Source organism: Melospiza melodia, chromosome 5 (assembly GCF_035770615.1).
Source record: "Melospiza melodia melodia isolate bMelMel2 chromosome 5, bMelMel2.pri, whole genome shotgun sequence".
NCBI classification, from domain to species: Eukaryota; Metazoa; Chordata; class Aves; order Passeriformes; family Passerellidae; genus Melospiza; species Melospiza melodia.
This window is the reverse complement of record NC_086198.1, coordinates 74571191-74591074: the sequence shown is the minus strand read 5'-3', so window position 1 is coordinate 74591074 and position 19884 is coordinate 74571191. Positions and strand designations below refer to the sequence as shown.

General features: G+C 37.9%; 1 protein-coding gene across 1 annotated transcript in view; it reads left to right on the top strand.

Moving 5' to 3' along the window:
* NWD2 (NACHT and WD repeat domain containing 2) overlaps positions 1-19884 on the top strand; it is a 51392-nt gene that overhangs the window by 24554 nt on the left and 6954 nt on the right. The window contains exons 3-6 of the mRNA XM_063157443.1: positions 1244-1360; positions 16835-17038; positions 18651-18795; positions 19099-19688. Coding sequence (XP_063013513.1) covers positions 1244-1360; positions 16835-17038; positions 18651-18795; positions 19099-19688 — 1056 coding nt within the window. The remainder of the gene's footprint in view (positions 1-1243; positions 1361-16834; positions 17039-18650; positions 18796-19098; positions 19689-19884) is intronic.

The following is a 19884-nucleotide window of genomic DNA, read 5'->3' as shown; positions in this document are numbered from 1 at the left end:
TTCATTTACAGTCAATGCATTCCATACCTGGGTTTTTTCACTCCTCATGAGTCACACAGGACACTACCTGTCATGTTTGGTAACCTTGTGCCTGCTGCAGCCAACACTGACATGAGTCACAAACTTTTAAGGCAGAAATAATCAATCAAACTATTGATACTGCAATTACACATCAGCGTAAATAGCTCTAGGATTTGGTCTTACACTTTGGTATTGGTAGGAGAAAATTCCCAAGATTAACCAGCTGAAAAACTGCTGAAATTTAGTTTTACATCAACTCATTATTAGTTCTCATATTAAATCTTCAGACTAATTTTATAATCTGTTTGGACAACAGCTAACCATGTATTAACACAATTTTGATTGGGTTTTTTTTAATTATCTATTTAGACTTTTTTTGTTAAAATTGCATACAAGATGTTAAGAATCAGTAGTAAATGAGAGATTAGTGGCCTGTACCATGAGTTTTGTTCCAAAAGTAATTCATACATATGATCACTATCTTTTTAAATTTGATTTCCCAATGTAAGAATTTAGCCTTTTAGTTAAAATGAAATCACAAGTCATCACTTAATTTGTTCAAATAAGTATAATATGAATCGTTTCTTCCAGGAGCCTGTTTGTAACTAATTAGGGTCATAAATCTGAGTCTGTAGCTAAATATGAAAGGCTGGACAGCAAGCTCTCTGCCACTGCATATCTTTACAATCTCTGCTTCCAAAGTGCGAGGATCAGCTAACTAAGGAAGTATGATAATGTGAAACCATTGTTATTCTTTCTTTTGAGCCATGTGCACAGGATGAGTTTGTATCCTGTGGATACAAATGGCACTGTGTGTCAAGTCATGATCTTGACTGTGATTCACAGTGAGATTCCCATTAATTTTCATGGAGCCAGGATTTTTTTTCAATTCTTTCTCATTATTCTTATCTACCCATTATATGCAATCTAGTACCAGATAAAAGGCTGCATCAAATCAAGATCTTGTCATGCTAATCTCCACATGACTGTGAAATGAGAGACTGTCTCAGGAGGGACTATCTGGGAGGGAAAGTAAGAGGCTGGAATTCTCATTTGTATGAGGAAACCTTGCCAGTCTGTGTAAGGACTGGATGTAGAACTCATTGCATTTTACCACACTGAAGAGCAAAGCTTAGTGCACAGGATGTTGGCAAAGCTCATTTTCAATGTGATTGGTAGAAAGAGCATATGATAAGTAACTCTGTTGCATTCTGTTTTCCAGGTCATAGACTTATACTGGGGAGTTGAAGCAGATGAATGGGACAGTCCTGAGCTGCAGAAGACTCGCATGAAGCTGCTTGAAGATTGCTTGAAAAGTTCTGCAGGTCCATGTTTTGTTGTGGGTATAAAAATAATGTTTTACCTTACAAGAAAAATATAATGTTATCTGTCCTAACATGCACGATTCAATAACAAATGCGTGATTTTCTTCTTTCTAAAATACTTTATGATCGTTGCTGTGCATTTGCTGTGCAAATATTTCCCTATGCAGCTCTGTAGATTAACAGTGATTACTCAGTATTAGTGGAGAGGAAAGAAGGATCTTTAATGATCAGTCCTCATAGCAAGATGGGTATGACTGTACTTCTATCACAACAGAATTATTGACAACTTGTTTAAGGAGTTCACAGTTAATTAATTCTTGGTACTTCTCACACATGCATTATCAGCTGGCCTAGAAAGACTGACAAAAAAGCAGCAGCAGCAAAGAACTATCTGCTCTGATCAGCATTTGCTGTTTCATGTCACAAACCCAGGACAATTTAGTATGGCAGGTATTAGAGGCTGAAAAGACTGGAGGTCAGTGACAACCTGAGGAGGCTCTGAGTGTGTGATATCACAGAATCACTAGGCTGGAAGGGACATTCAAGATCATTGAATCCAATCCATGCCCGAACACCTCAACTAAACCATGGCACTGAGTGCCACATCCAGTCTCTGTTCAAACACATCCAGGGATGGTGGCTCCACCACCTCCCTGGGCAGACCATTCCTGTACTTGATCACTCTTTCTGTAAAAATAATTTTCCTAATATCCAACCTATATTTCCCTTGGTGCAGCCAAGGACACAGAACATGACTGTGTCCTCTGGTTCTGTCAGTTGTTGCCTGGAGAAAGAGACCAATCCCCACCTGACTACAACCACCTTTCAGGAAGTTGTAGAGAGTGATAGGGTCCCCTCTGATATACTGATGTGCAACTGATTATTCTCTCCATGGTCACTTGCTAGACTTCAACGCAAAACAGTCTTAACACCATGCTTTCACTATCCCAAATTTTACTTTCTATACTATATTTGCCAAGAAAATACTTTACAAAAAGTACAAAGTTTTTCTCATTTGTGTCTAAACATAGCTAAGTCAGCTCTAAATCTTAGTCTTGTAATAGTAAGGCAGAGAAAAAACTGCAAGTCCCTGATTATTTTTTTAAGTGAAGAATGTTAAAGATTTTGTGAACTGTATCCAGTGGGATGGAAAGGATACAAATTGTGTCACAGCAGGACACATGCCTGCTGTGAAGGCTGGAGATCACTTCTCTCCATGCCAAAGATCAGACAAGGAACAATCTGTAGCACGTGTCATTCTGTACCTCTATCACACCCTTACAACCATCTCTCTGGCTCTTATTCATTCACCTGATTGCCTCACTTTCTTGTTTAGCTTTATAGCCCCAGAGAACAAAGGCTTCACCATAAGAACCCAGCATCTGGAGTACAGAGTCTGGGCTGGGTTTGATGCTGTCATGGCACTATTTTTCACAAGCACACACTGGCCCAGATCTCTAGAGAGTTTGGGTAGCTTTCATCTTGTGTGACTATATTTAGTTTTCTGGGTTTATTTTTCCACTTTCTATCTTCCCTTTGATGAAAAAACTAGAGTTGGAACAGAAGGGCATGGAGGTTCATGTAGCAACACCCAGTGTCCTTAGACATGATTTGTAAAATCTCTGATAGTGAAGAAAACCTTGTCACATACTATTGCTGCATATTTTAGCAGCTCAGAGTCTTGAAGCTCTTAAAAACTGCCTGCCTGATATTGTTGCTAAAGAAATCAAGCTGAATCAGAATTTTTAAACAGAATGAAACAGTTAGCAAAGAGGTTGCAGTAAGCCAATGACTTCAATGTTTATTTCAGTTTTCCAAGTATGGGCCAAAGTAGTAGCACTCCCAGTGACTAGACTGGCAAAACCACAGAAATCTGTTTATGCACATTTCTTTTTCTCTCTGTTGTACCATAGTGAGATGAGGCTTATTTCATTTACAACAAAAATTGGAGATGATTCTATTGCAGCAGGCATAATTATTTTTAATTTATAGTAACATAATGAAAAATTGACTTTGGCACTGCAGGCTTTGGGCAACCTGCCATTTCTTGAGAAAGTTCTATAAAATGTGCCACTTCTCAGCTGGTGGGGTTTTTTGGGTTTTTTTTTTTTTTGTTTGTTTGGGGTTTTTTTTGTTTTTTTTGTTTTGTTTTTTTTAGTTATCAATTACCACTTTTTCCACTTTTTGAATTGAGACACAGATCTGGGATTAAATGGAACTATTCAGAATTAGCTACTTGATATATACTGATTTTAGAAAGTGGTTTTTTTATGGCAATTTTTGCCTGCATTGTAATATCGAATGGAGAGAAAATGAAATTCAGTCCTTAAATTAGTGCAGTGAATGAGTTGGAAGTCCCAAGCTTTTCTCCAAATATGAAACAATACAATCAAAATTAACACATAAGCACAAGGAGGAGACTGTTCTGATAAAAATACAAAACCAATTTCCTGTCAACACTGATTTTGGGAATGTACAGTTCTTCCCTTAACTGCTGCCTAACCTCTACTAATACTTGATTCAGGTAAGGGAGAGGGAAGTTGTTTGGATTTTGGTTAAGCTGGGGTTATTTGTTAGGTTGTGGTTTTTGTGTAGGGTTTTTTCTGCGTATAAAATCAGTGCCTATTATATTATCATTTAAATTATTTAAATACTCATAGCTTTTACTGTAGGTAAATACATATTGTGCTATTTTTGATCTACAGAATAATTTATGAAGACTCATTTATGAGTGGAAAATACTTTTTGTACAAATTTTATGCAGATTTCTTGTCTTTGGAATCTACATGGGAAGACTGAAATGCAGTATATTTATTAAATTGTGAACTGTTTAAACTCTATATTGCACAACAATACCAAAGAAAAAACTGATTTAGCGCATCACTGGAACCTTTAAATTTACATACATCCTGAAAATTATAAACATAGGTGCTTTTCCATCTGCCTGAACTGCTGTCCTTGCATGACTATGTCCTGAAAGACTGTAAAATGAAAAAGATAAATGGAAATTAAAGGTCAGTCTGTTACCTGTAAAGGTTTGCTCAATTAATGCTTGGGATTGTGCAAACTTTAAAGGTTATCTCCACCTATCATTTAAAACATCTGGGCCAAAGAATATTAAAAACATTCTCAATGTACTCTGAACAGCACCTGAAATTTACATTAGCCCTCTCAAATTGCCAGCAGCTTGTTCTTAATCTGAATCTGTTCATGGCATCCGTAACCAGTTCTCTTCCTTGTTTACTGATAGAGAACAGGTGACCACTCCGAGATAAAGAATCACCAAATATTTTGAATTGGGTCTCACCACGTCCTCAAGAGATGCCACATCTAAACAAATGTAACCTGAGCTCTTGCATCAAGCTTTGTGATTTCACTGGTCTGCTGAGGTACCCACAGAGAATTTCTGCAGCTCCTCTTTCCACAGACCTATTGGGGATGTGTAAAAGCTCTTTTCTGCACTTTCAGTCTAGGGCAAGGGCAGGAGGAAGCGACTGACAGGCCTGAATTCAGGAGCAACACAGGAATCCCTTCCTGAACAGCTCCTAGGGAAGCATAACACTCTTTCAACTTCCACAGACCTAAAGAATCTATCATTATAAATTTGGAATTTCAGTAGGATTTTAAAAGAATATTAGCAATTTAAAATATTTGGCATGTCCTTAAATCACACTGAAATTGAAGAGGAAGTACGGTAAATTATGGAGTGGCATGTTTCAAGTGTTTGTGTCTTTGTGTTCTTCAGTATAATGCATTCTTTAATTGTTCCATGAAATATATTGCTGCTGTCTCTCTTCTTAGTACAAATGGTTGATAATTAATTTTGAGTGCATTCCAGATCAGAGAAAATTCCAAATTATATTATTACTGCTCTGCTGGATCTCATCAACTCCAGTTTCAGTTCTGTTGTTACTTTAAGGTTTATTCCTAATGTAAAAACTAAGTACACACAAGGTCTGGAATGCCTAAGTTTTATTTTGCTTTTGCTTTCCTGGGAAATTCTCCACACACTTCAAGTTAGGGAGGCAAAAGTCAGTCAAATGTATCTATAGTAAAACATACTGTTCAGGGGGTTTGCTAAGGACCCAGTGCTTTTGGGTAATTCAGCACAAGTTTTCTGTGCTTGGGCATTTCAGTATTTAATTTTCCCCCAGGACACAGATCTATTTATTTTTATGTGTTTGTTTTTAAGTGAATGAGGATAAATACGTGGAGCCAGACATGGCAGAACAGTCCACTTCTTCCAGTAAAGTAAATTCCAAGAAAGAAATACCAAATTATTACTTTTCCTCTCACTCTGTATCTGATTTTAAAACCATCCAAGCAAGAACTCCCTCTAATATAAGTGGATTTGGGGTCATATCAGGAATGGCTCCATAGGACTTCTTGGCACTGATCTGGAGTAAAGTACATGTCTGCAATATTAATCCTGCTTTAGATGGACTTGGCCAACAGGAAAGGTTCTTCTGTAAATAATCAAAGTAGAGCTTTGTGTATTTTGAAACCCTTCAAAACAAAGTGATCAGTTTTAAAGACAAAATATGCACCTTTCCCCCCAGCAAACTTTGCTCTTCTTTCACAGCCTCCAGACTAAAAGGCAAAGCATATCTACCCCTTTCCCCATAGTTTGGCTCTGAACAGCACATACACACAGAAAGTAAAATCAAGCCTGAGGTGGTATTACATGATTAAGCTATTGTAAGTGAATTCCTTCATCTGCTTTAGGGATGGGAATGTATTTTCCTGTGAATCATCTCTGATTCTCTAAATCTTAAATACTTAACCATTTTTTATACTTGGCCCATTGGAAACAGGTACAAGATTGATCAGACAGCTTTTCCATGTAACACAGAAACTGCATGGGTTTTTATGTAGTCTAAAAATAACTTGCATTTTCAGTCAGAAGACTGCACATATTTTCTACTAAGCCACTGTACTTCCTTTTCTTGACATAAATACAATTTCTGGTGCTGCGTTCCAGAAAGGTTAAGTATTATATTTAATATGAATGACCACATTAGGCAGAATACGATTAACATGAAGTCATATTTCCATCATTCTATGTAATGTGTGGAGGGAGAAATAGGCTGCGTGAGATTTATGCAATTTATTTTCTCATGACCCTCAAGAACTTTGACAAACCATCTTCTGAGGTAGTACTGTAATCAGTTAAATGTAATGATCTGCCCTGCAAATGAATCTGTAGGTCAAAAATCCAGCATCAGCTATTCTGCAGAAATGAGATGGAGGGGATTCTAAACCTTGTAATGTTATTTCTGTGTAAGGAAACAGCATACTTTACAATATTGAGCAGGCAGCTGGTAAGTTCAAAGAGAGATATTAATAGTGCTGCTAGTACCTAGCATATATTAAATTAAATCTGAGGTCTTTTAAGCCTGGTGCTAAATATAAATGTCAATATTTCACTTTTTTTCTTTATGGGTCTCTTTTGTCTAAAGAAGTCTGATCCACTGCATAGTAACATACATTTTATCAACTAACACATGTTACTCACAGAGTAACTTTTTATATCATTCCACCTTGAAAAAATGAAGCACAGAGTATTTGCTTAGAAAACCAGGGAGACTGCAATTATTGTGAGTAAATTACATGTTCTTTTCTTGTTAGCTCTTTTGCATAGTGCAGAAATTACTTTAATGCTTGAAACAGTTTTAAAATGCTTTAGTACACCAGTGCTGCTCATGGCTGGAAACACAGTTCGCCATCTGGCCACGTGCTTTGGCTGTCTGTATCCTCTGCCTCTCAGTCACACAAGTACATGGCACAGGCAAGACAGTGGTTTCATTCAGGTGAGTGGCATTTATGTACTTTTGCTGGTTTTTTTCATTTCCATGGACATCTGCTGCAGAATTTTTAAACTTTTGGCTAATGATCTGACCCATTACCTGCAGGGCAGTACTTAACATTCACTGTTTGTATGCTTACCATTAATTGTAAGTCAAATAACCTACTATGTAAAAATTAGTGTTAGAAAAGTCATTAAGATATCCCGATAGAAAGGCACTATTTCATTTTTAGCTCGATGTAAGCTCTTTGCCTCACTGTTTAATAATAAATACCATTTCAAAATGGGAATGCAGAAACTAAGCCACCTTTTTGATAAATTAAAGAAAGAGCATATTTCATAGAGAATAAAAGATACAACCCCTTCTTGCATACAAAGTATTCCAAAGAGGGCAGTGAGAATGTGGAAGAGTGCCAGGGTTTGGGGCCCAGAAGCCAGTGCCCTGCCCTCCCAAGGACTACACTGATGGGCTCAGAGCATCTTCCTCCTTTCTGACTCCATGATATCTGCGTCCCTGGGTACTCAGGAGGGCACATTAAACAGCAGTAGGAGGAGAAGCTTTTCCATTTCCCTGTTAGCCACTCTTTGCCTGTGAGATGCAAGACAGGGTTTCAAATCACAATTCTTTCTGGCTTAGATGAGTTTGTGATCATTTTACAAAGCAAGGAAGGTTACACCACTGTACCTTCCTCAAAAAGACAATATTGATCTCCTTACTGTTTCCAACAAAGGTGCATTCCCCATTCTCTGTGATTTCCACAGACAAGGTTATTGACTTCAGTCTGGGCTATGTGCACCAGTCTTTTAGTAAACCTAACCCTTTTGATTTGTTTTTCTACCCAGTTCCACTCTTGTCAAGTGTTACAGGACCTGTCAGAGAGTTGACAGAAATCTGGACTGTGGTAGGAATTACCTGCAAGGTCCTGAGCTTTATTTGAAAGGAAAATGTACATGCCTGTCAAGAAATGTCCCATGCAATTTCAAAAATATAGCAAAGTGAGAATAACACATTTGTTTGGAGGAGAATCAGAGTGAGTGAGCACCTCAGATCTTAAGGCAGAGGTAGGCAAAATCTCCAGTTCTTCCTCTATGCTATCTTTAGTCACTGACCTCTTCCCTAATTATAATTTTTTTGACTGATTTTCTCACCTGCATCTATGCTCAGGCTGATCAAAGACCCAGCAATAATAAGCAGAGAAGGAAAAGGCAGCAAAATTAATTTGGTGCTGCATGATCCTGTAGAAGACAGGGAGATTGTGGAGAAAGACCATAGATACTTTCTCAGCCAGGAGAGAGTTCTGATGAAGCAGACTGTATCAAGGAAGTAGGTCATGAATTTCTTCTGAGGAAGCACGTTCACTCTGTATGATAGACTGGTAGCTCCTACACACTATGTCCTGAGAAATTACTCATCCTTATTTCATCCCCACCATGAGGGAAAGCTTTGAGATTTAAAAATACGGCACTGTGGGTGAAGTTCAGAGTTGAGGGAATTGGCTCATTTACAGCCAAGTTTTGCCACTCTAGTTTTCTGAAAGACAGGTCAAGCATCAAGAAACTTCACCATCATTTTCTTCTTTTCTACACCTTTTATGTCCGGAACTGTACTCACAGCAAAACGCTTCAGCACTTGCACCTCATCCTTCCAGTCCCAATTGCAGTCAGTTTTCTTACAAGGTAGTTCAACAATCCTTTTTGTTTCTCATGAAACTGAAACCAAGACCTGTCTTGAATTTCTCATACTCATATAGTCCCCCCCCAGGGTGCTCCTGCAGTGCCTCCAGGGAAAAAGGGAAAACAGAAATTAGGGCAAGGTTCTGTGAAATAACACACTGCAATATTTCTCAAGCCAGGGAACATAAATATATATCCGGGCAGGTGGAAAAACAATTCTCAGTACAGAAACGTCTTTATTATGCCTTCAGTTTCCTATTCACTTCAGCAACTTCAATTAAAAATTGTATTTCTTGTGTTTTCTCCAGTCAGCTGAAGTTCTAAAATTAATTCTATTTATTCACAGCTTCAACCTATCTCCATAGGTTGAAGCAAATGAAATGAAAAAGCAAATGAAAATGTTTGATACTGCCTATGGTATAATTTTTCCCTTAAAAACTAAAAAGGACAAACAGTGTAAAATAACAGTTCCATCACTGCTGATACATAAATACACATCCTTTGCATATCAAAATAGAAATACTCAAAATAAAAGGCTTATTTTGCAAGCTATCACTAGCCTCATTTTATGGATAAACGGTCTGAGTCGGTGGCAAAAGTATCAGGAACTTAAAAGTTTCCATACTGAGATGTAGTAAAAGAAGGAAAGAGGATTTAAGAGATCTGCAGCAGCTCTAATATTCTGTCTGATTAGCTGCACTGCCTTACAGCTCTTGGCAGAGAAGAAAAATGCTGCTCTGAAAGACACTTTGACCTGTACATCCCAGAAATCAGACTATGACATTTTTGTGGTTTTTTCATATTTTTAATATCTAGTGGTAGTATTTTTGGGAGACTTAATACCAGTGCAAAATAACTTTCTACCTTTGATAGGCAAGAAGAGCCATCAAATGTATTTATTTATTTATTTGGAGGACGTTTTCCCTGTGTTTCTGTCATGAGGTCTTTGCACTGTACCTCATTGCAGCTAGAAGTACAATAAAAAGGAGTAGAGGCAGTTATTTTCAGGACATCTCCTGGGCACCAGCTACTCTGGAACTCCAGCTTCCTAAAAATTGGCTTTGTTTAAGCATAATATTACAGCTTTCTTCACCTTAGTTTCAGTTTCTGGTACAACAGCTTGGAGTTTGCCCTAACAAGCAATTAACATGTACATTCCATTGAGATAAATTGAAGTAAACATACTTTTCTGGCTTTAGATCTGATGATTCACTATTGTTTAGCCATTAGCATTTCTGCTTTGAATTTTAAATAAGTTGGCTATTGTTCCTTTAAGTTATAAAAAAAATAATAAAATAGGACATTCTTTTTTGTTTTTTGGTAGTAAATTCTTGGTTTCGAGGCCTGGCAGGCAAAGACCCAGCTAATCCTGTTATTTTAATTTTCTTTTTTTTCCCCAAAAAATATGTCTGGCTAGACCTGCACATTTTATATCACATAAGTGATTTCTACAGGATACTGTTATAATATAGTTATCATAAACCTGCAAGAAACCAGAAAGAGCTATAGTTGTACTAAATTTCCGAGGATGGGATGTTAAATAAAAGGCCCTTAAAAACTGGTATACTGACCATTTGTTTCAGATTTTCTAAATGTGGTTTACTGTATATTTGGTTATATTGGCTAATCCCACATTTTTGCAGACAAGGAGGGTAAACATGCTGACATGTTACAGTTCTGTGTGCCTTCCTTAACTTGAATGGCTTCCTGGGCAGGTTTGCACGTGCAAACGTGCTGCCTGACCACCTCCAAATTCAATATGAAGGACAAGACATGGAATGTAGCCAGCATGCATGTAAAGAGTAAGATTTTAAAACAATGGAGTATCTCTTGTAGTGATGCTGAAGTGATTCTGTCTCCATACATACAAATATAGCAACTGAAAGAAATTGAGGGGTACTGTAATCTGATTACAGTGAGTATGCTTTTTAGAAAAAATATTTTGATTAAATCTGAGGTCCTTTAAGCCTGGTGCCGAATATAAATGTCAATATTTCACTTACTTTTTTTCTTTATGTCTCTCTTTTGTCTAAAGAAGCCTGATCCACTGCATAGTAACATACATTTTACCAGCTAACATGTGTGTGAACATCCCTGTAAGCAGTACAGCAGTACAGCAGTACATCCCTGTAAGCAGAGAAAAAAACGTATTTGTTTGAGAAAAAATGTCTATTTGACTGAAATGTATGGCTTTAAAGAGGAAAGAAAGGTTTTATTTCATAAAAGAAGTGTTGCTACAAAAGGGAGGAAGCCCAGAAGCAAAGGCTGAGGGAGTTAGGTCTCTAACCCCAGGATAAACAGAAGGCAATGAATAGTAAGTGACCTAAGGGAGAGAGGGATCCAGAGGACTTTGTAGCCCTTGTTAGTCATGCAAACTGTGGAAAGATAACATTCACATTTCTGTTGCAGTTAATATTCAGTTGCTAATGTTCAGTGCTATGAGATTGCTTGCACAGAAAGGAGCTGCAGTAGCAGGGTTTTGATGTGTGACTGTGACCCCATCAACACGCTCTGAGGCCTGAATGGGGTTTATACCTGGTGACCACAGACCTGTCCTTCTTCCCCTTCAGGGGACATTTTGAAACTAGGCTTTTTCACCATGGATGTGCTTTCTTATTTCATGCCTTGCTCCAGGTGGTTGCCCACAAGCTACACCAAATTTCTGTGTGAGGCTTCCTGCTGAGGCATAGCATGGTCCAGACTGCAATCCACAGCTCTCCTGGGAATGGTAGAAGGACACCTCTGGGACATCAGTAAAACCAGCCTTTCCCAACCCCTGACAACAGATGAATTTAATACCCCCCATGGCGTTTTAAATCTCTTAAATCCCTCCAAATCTCAGCCCACAGCGTGAAGCATTGAGCACCTCTTCAATAATGTGAGATACTCATTCTCCTAGTGGAGCTGTTGCTCTTTGAATAAGTGATCTTAGTCTAAGCTTGTATTAATTGAGCAGGCTGAAATGTGAGTCAGTCAGGATGTCATCACAAGGGGTCAGGGCTTTCCTCCTTCATTAGTGAGCAGTTTCTGTAAGAAGGACAGAGCTGAGAATTAGGAAAACGTAGCTTCCACTATTGTGGTTATGACTGACCATTGCATACCTATCCCAGCTCTGGGTCCCGGCCTAGCCGTAATTTCCTCCACTTAACTCCTGTGTTGCATGGGGAGAGTGGTACTTGTAATTTCTCATGGATCTTGCAAAACCAGATTGTTTAAGGAGTGCTTAGCACTGTACACAAGGAAGTATATTAAGTTTAAAAATTAGCTGTGGTTAGATTTGATTTGATTCCTTCAAAGATAATTTCTTGAATGCCTTTGCTTCAAAAAGCTGGCAATCCAGGACTGCTCTGAGAACAGACAGAGAGGCCATAGGCATGCACTTCAGTGTCACATCTTCACAAAGACCAAGACAAAGGACTGGTTCCAAGTAACTCAGCAAAAGGTCATTGGATCAGATCTCTGTTGGCAAAATGGCAAAAAAAAAGTGTTGCTCTTAAGCTGTCAAGCACCTGAAACCAGTCCATAAAACATTACTAATCTGACTTCTCAAATGGCTTCATTTGCAGATGTCAATATATAATTTTGTAAAAAAAGATTAATTAAACCAATCAGTTATTAATACAATTTGCTGTTATTTGACAGTTGTTTTTTTATTAAAATTACCACCAACTATCTTAGCTGGAATTAAATATATCTAAAATTTCAGCTTGTTCTGCTTTAAGATAATGAATGGCATCAGAATTCATTAATATTTTAGTGATGATGTCTGAACTAATCATACTACATGCCATGTGAATCCCTCATACCTCAAGATCAAATCTAAATCTTCTTTGTGTCCTCCCTTTGGTCATTATTGTGACTGCACCTATAATTTCAATCTCCTTCTACACCAAGAATATTAGAATGAAAAATACTTCCCATTGTACAGACAGTAGTTTTTTAACCTTCATTTAACTGTGATTTCAGCCTCAACAAAGCGCTCCTGATGGGAACAACAGTGGATGCTGCTCTGAGCAGCCTTGTCTGTTGGAAGGTGTCCCTGCCCAAGGCTGGGGACGTGGCAGTAGATCATCATTGAGGTCCCTCCCAACCAAACCCATTCTGTGATCCTGTGACGTCTAACAAGGCTGTTGCTGAGGCTGCTCTGTGCTAATTCTGTAAAGTTTTGTTAGACACAAATGGTTGCTGAGGGTTTTATACATTTGTCAGCCTGGTCGTTTTATACAGTTCAACCACCTTCAATCACATGAGTTTTAATTTGTTGTTTTACTATTAGAGGAAAATGACTCATCAGGTGGGAGATTTTGGTTCACGAGCCTGCATATAAAACTGTCTATTGATAGTGAACACAGCATAAACATTACTGTTCCCTTTAAAAATAATTCCCTATAATAATCATCAAAATGCTGCAATGTTGTTATCACAAATCGAAGTTTTGGGTTCTTACTGTTGAGTACTATAATATATTTCAAAAGGATCTGAAATAGTGGTAATTCTTGTTTATAGACTAAGTATGAAACAACTTGAAGATTGTGAGAAATTCTGTTTACTTTCAATCCTGTTGCTTAATTTTTCTTCATTTTTCTAAGAAGAAATCTATATTTACTTGAATGTATAGGGAAATGGAGATGGGGCAGATATTTCCAGAGGCTGCTGCAAGCCTCTGGCACAGATGCAGTTCAGACACTGAAGCTCCTGAAGGAAAATTGCAGTTCAGAGCTTCTCATTGAGGCCTCTAAGGTTGGGGTGGCTTTATGGTACCCTGATATATTACATTTATACAGATAGATAGGAATTTAACCAGAATGACACCAAAAGAGTGAAGGGAAGGAGGTCCTTCCAAGCCTTGCTTCTAACATGGGAAGGTACAGTGTTCCCAGCCTGTGCCTGCAAATGCACCCATCCTAAGGCTGTCATGCAGCCTTAGAAACAAATAGTGGATTAAAATTCCAATAAATACATATAATTTGTTTGTAGCCCTTAGTCTTTTTCTTTATTTACTAGTGCCACTGCTAATGGAAACCATGCAGTGCATCTAGAGAAGGTGCGTTTGGGTGAAGAGCTGTTCCCCAGGAGCCTGGTGTGTTTATGTAGTGTAACCCAGCATTTGAACATTAGTTTCTCAGTAGAAAAAACAGCTGCACTTACTCAGCATGCCTCCTGCTCCCAGGCTGGGCTGTGATACCACAGACCTTCAGAAAACCAGTGCTAGTCACTTCTGTACTCTCCAGTAAAACAGGGTTTTGTTTCAATGCCTCCATTAAAGGGCCAGTAAAACTGGGCTGAGGCTGGTGGAGGCTGGTCTGAAGTTACCAGAAAACACAGGAGTGACTCCATTATGAGTTTTCTACCTCATAAAATTTTCTACCAGAATATTCTTCAAATGATCACACTGAGTCAGGTATTAATACCAGAACCTCAGGTAACTTCTGTGGAGCACAGCTGCAGTGCAGTGCCTGGGATGACCCTGCTCTAAATGATACACCTGCTCAGCACTGTATTTAGTTTGCTGGGTTTGCTGGATCATGTCAAAGTTCTTTTTTATTGTGTTTTGCTCAAGTAGTCATGAGGATAATCCCTAATACAAGATTATTTACATAATGTCTTTTGAAATGACAGATGAGAGGTATAAAAAAAGTCTTGTCTTTTCATTTTAAAGTAAAACCAGTCATTATTTAACTATAGTACAGTGAAAAGAGAACAGCATAACCTGTACCAGAGAAGCAGAAAAGTACACAGAATAATTCCAAAACAAATTTAGTTGTTTAAATGCAGTGCATTAAAATCAGACATAATAATGTTGACATTTTAGTATTGTTAATGAAGGGCCCAGTTATTGATCTTTGCTGAGGGAACTGTCTATTGAATCCACTGGACTTACATTTAGAAAAAGTGGAGCCTAATGAATTCTAAGTAATAGTTTCTAAACAAGGTAAAAGCTCCTCTGAGAGAAATGTATGAGATTTCTATGTCAACCTGAATGTGAAGAGGCTTTCCAATTCACCATGATATAAGTTATTAACCTCACTTGAATGAAGAAGGAAAATAATACTATATTTTGTTTAACCTCTGCAGCTTCAGAGTTCCAAAATTACAGGGCTCTATGAATAGATCAGAACAGTAAAAGCTTTGAAATTTTCCCCATCCATCTCATTATTTGAAGCAACATAGCCCTCTCTGAAGGGAGCTACTAGCTGGAATGATCACAAATCAAAAATAAATTTAGATTATAGAAATACTGGATAATTTTATTTCATTAAATTAATTATTATATAATTCTAGTTGCTGAACACATTCATTCTGTTCTCGTGACTCCTTGATGTGTGCCCTGAATGGAGCCACGGTGGGATCTGAATGGCAGCCAGGCAAACTCAACTTTCCCCCAAAGCCTCTCTACTGGAGAAGCTTCTTGAAGGATTTGGTTGCTGTGACTTGTCAGAAACTGGATCCTGGGCTGTACGAACTATCACAATTCCTACATTCCTTTGCTCCTCCTGAGCAGTGGCAGACACTGACTGGTTCCTGTCCACCAGCTCTTTGCCAGTGCTCCTTTTTGGAGGGTGCCAAGTGACTGCCATCAGAGCCAGCATGGTGGTTCATGACCTCTCCCTAGTCTGCTCCAGGCAGAAATCCGCCAGGTCCGTTTGCACAATGCCAGGTGTGGTCTGAGCTGACTGGTTTTCCCTGGAAGGATTAGGAGGTGTTGGTGCACTGCTCTGATGCCTGCTCTGGGCCTGCAGCATCTGCCGTGGTGAGCCACTGGAGTGCTGTGTGCCAGCATAGCTGGCTTCAGCAAAGTGTCCTGCTGCTTCCTGCTTTTATAATCAGTGAAGCAGACTTATCCTCATCAGTTATTGATTTTCAGGGTGTTCTTCTGCTGGAAGAGTTTAAAACAGCTTCTCATTATGACAAGTGGTTTAAAAATAATGAATATTTAGATATTATTTACAAACATGCTCACTTACATTTTTAGGGCACTACTATATTTGCATTAGCATTACTTTTCCAAGACATCTTTCTGATTCAAATCAGGATTATGATACTGTTGGTTCCTCTCCACATTAAGTACTCCTTCTCCTTAACACGAGATTTTTGCTGAATACATTTAAAATGAGGAAAGAATTTTTTAAAATCATATTTTAAATTAAGTAAGAATTCTCACTGACTTCTGTGGGCCAAGTCTTTAATGCAGAATTGATCTGATGGTCACAAATTTGAAAAAAATGTCAAAAGATTGCAGTAATTTCTTATAATACTATTGTCTATGAAGTTGTAGGACATTACATTCATATTTTTACAAAATATTTGCAAACAGTAAAATACAGAAATAAATTTATTTTAAAAGAGTATATTTAGAGCATGACAACCAGTATTATAATCCTCATTTTTTAAGGAAAATGTCTCCTGTGCACCAGTTTAAGAACTGACTTCCACAAACCTTTACCTTTATGCAGCAGTACTAAAATTGGGTTTGATCAATTTCTACTCAGTAGTTGCTTCTTCCTTGCCCCACTGATCATTCAGTGGACAGCTACTGGGGCAAAGACAACAAGAATAGAAAACAGAAAAGCAGCCTGGGGTTCTGCAACACTGATCCTTGCTGGTATAAGCCACAATGTCAATTTGCTTTTGCATGTGAGGATAATCTCAACCTGTGACTGGTGAAACTCAATAATACATGAGTCAATTCCGTGCTAAGTATACTGGGTATTTTTTAATTATTTCTTTTGAATGCCTTCTTTGTAGTACTAAAAATACTAGTAGTATTTTTACGACTAGTGAGTACCATGAGAGACAATGCATCGACTTGAAATTTTCAAAGTCATCATAGTAAAATATAGCTCAGTACAGTACCCTTAACAGGAATTCCTGTCACACAGTATCTGTTTCCCTTCCTAGTAATTTCAAAGTCATGACCAGACTTACTTTTAGGAAATTCAGATCCCAAGGATGCTTTTTGCATAATAAAAAAGAAAAATTTAATCCCTGCTTTTCTGTAACTACATAGGGCCTATTGGGAGAGAAGTATGGGAACATCCGAATACCAGGGGAAGTTGAGTCAGCAGAATTTGAAATGATCCTGGATGCTGCTGTAGAGGCCAAGCTAGAGACAAGGATTTTAGAAGAGTGGTACTGCAGGGATGAGAACGCAGTGCCACCAGCATATTACCTCAGACCAAAATCAGAAATGCTGAAGAACTACCAGAATACGGTAAGTCACAGTCTCCTGCTCATGAAATTTTTCTCAATCCTTTACAGTGGCAGGCAGTCCCCAAGGCCAGGCACTTGCTGTTGTCTTTGAATTAGGTTCTACAGCCCCGTCCACGCCTGAACAACTGCTACAAGTGCTGCTGTGGTGCTCCTTTCCTGTACACGGGGAAACTGCAAAACACCGAGGAGCACAACTCCTGCATGGATGTGCTCTCTGATGGCTAGAGCAGCCAACTTGGGTCATCTGTGCCCTGTTAGGGCTGGTGGGACAGATGTCTCTTCCCCGATGTTGTAACATGGAGAACTCAGGCTCTTCTGCTTTTTACTGTGCATATGCTAGACTTCGATGAACAGGACTTGCAGAGGAAATACACATTTTCCCTTCTATCCCCATAGAAGAAAACCTGTCAAACAAGTACTTAGCACTGTCCTGAGTCAGGTGTCATACTTTTAACTTATCAACTGCATTATAAGATTTTTTTCAACACTGTTAATTATAATTTTTAAAGCAGGCATTTGTTTTTAATTGATGATGATAAAAACTGTATCTATTTCTCAGGGCTCAGTTCTACCCTCCTACACATCCAGTATATACCTAAGGACATATTTTATTGTATAAAAAATTAAATCCTTAAAAGAGTTTTCACTTCATTTTGAGTGCCATGTTATATTATTAGGGGTTTTTGTTCTTAAATCTTTGTACTTTTCCTGAAGCTACTGACTAACATGGGACTAAATGAAAATATGTCCATAACTTAAATTACTTAATATTCATAACTTAATTTAAAAAAAGATGTTCATAACTTAAAGCTGTAACATAGATGTAACATAACTTAAAGATGTAACACAGAGTTACATCTCATAAACTTATAGAAAGTATTAAAAAATACTCAGCTCTGTCAAGAAAGAGTTGCTAGGGAATTTATTCTGGAGATTCCACACTCCAAGAAAACTGGAGACCCCTGAAATATTTCACCAGCAGTAAATGAAACATAGCTGCTTTAGAGAAAGCACCAGCATGGCATTTGCAAGATACCATCTGAAAGGATTAGTGAATTTATATTAGAGTTCCTCTCTGATGACAGTTAAGATTAGTGTTACTATAGCAATGAATGAGTGATCATAATGTCACATGTAATCCTGTATTTTTAAAATATGGTAGCTAATAGAAGGCACTTAATTATAGGTACCAGGAACCCCATTTTCAGTTTTGAGATCCAAGTTTAAATTTTTATCATTATTACATCTCATTAAAGGAGCAATAATTTTAGCAGTATTGCTGCTACTTTATTAATATTTCAGGCTTGGTTCTCAAAATTCTCTTTCTATAAAGGTGTTATTGGCCTTATTCTTGAAAAATATTGCATTAGCTGCCTACACTAGAGATTTAGAAAATACTCCAAGGAGCTAACTCTTAAAATTCTAGAATGGAATACAGTATGATCATCTGCAGTATGAAATATTTATCTTTTATTGATTTTTGTTAGTGTATGTGTTTCTCTGTTACCATGTTATTTTTGGCTTTGAATATTAGACTTCTACTTTCTGAAGTTTTATATGTATGTATTACACCTTTTTAACTTTTACTTTTTAACAATGGATATTTTTAAAAGATGGAATCTTCTTCAAATTCAATGAATGAGAACAAATGGCAAGATATATCAGAAGAGATTAAGAAGATTTTTAAGACTGCTGTGAAATTGCTGTATGAGAAAGGAAAAATGAAACACAGCCAGGCAAAGAGATATCTTTCCTCTGGTAAGGTTCACACTAACAATTTCTATGTTTTCATTTATTGTCTGTCCTGTCAACCTTTTCACAAATGTGAAAATATATTTCTGTTGGCATTTCTCATATAATTAAAGGGGGGAAAAAAGGTTTGTTGTGCTTGCTTGAGACTAGAACCCATACAAAAGCACTCAGCAAATTCTCTGTCTTTGTTTTTTTCTGTTTTTACAGAGAACAAATGCAATCGAGTCTGCCTGTTGGGGGTAGGGCATGTTCTTGAACTGTTTATAAAGAAAAGTTGACAGAGACTCTGTGTTCTCTTTTCATCCCCAGCTATTGAAGATGAACTTGATTTTGCCTTGGGTAAACAAACACCAGCTTTCCTAAAGAAGTGTGTTTGCTACATCCGGAAAATTGCCAACATTGAGCGTTTCGTTAAAATTCCAGAGATGGGAAAATACATGGACGTGGTCCATAAAGCTGGGAAGTTCCTACGAGATCCTGAAGCCCATGAGAAACTGATCAAGCTCAGGGATGAATTCATTCCTACCATTGTCGCATCGTCCAATCTGAGAGTGTACACCTCCGTCACCCACTGTGACATGAAACTGGGCTACTCCCAAGAAGTGGAGAGCCATTACATTGAAGGACTTGGCAAACAGTTCTATGAAGACATGATTGACATAATCCAAGCTACAGTGCAGCAGAATTTTGACACGGAGACAGACGTGCTGTATGATGAAGTCCTTCAACACTCATCGCTATGTAAAACGTACTCCACTTTTTATGAATATAGATGTGAGGCATTAAACATCGTTCACAAATACGTTTTACCTAGAAAAATAGGACACATTAACCCTCTTATCATATATGGAGGACCATGCACAGGGAAGACTCTTCTGTTAGCTGAAGCAGCGAAGAAGGTAAATAAGTATCTTACATCCTGAGGTCATGTTGAGAGCATTACTGTGTGTAAAGGCCAACTTAATTCTTTCTTTTCTCAACAGATCTATCAGCCCTCAATACAGAAAATAAAAATAATAACATGTATATTCAGCATATTATTGTACACATGTGCAGAAAAATATTACCTTTCAATTATAACGTAGCTGTATCATG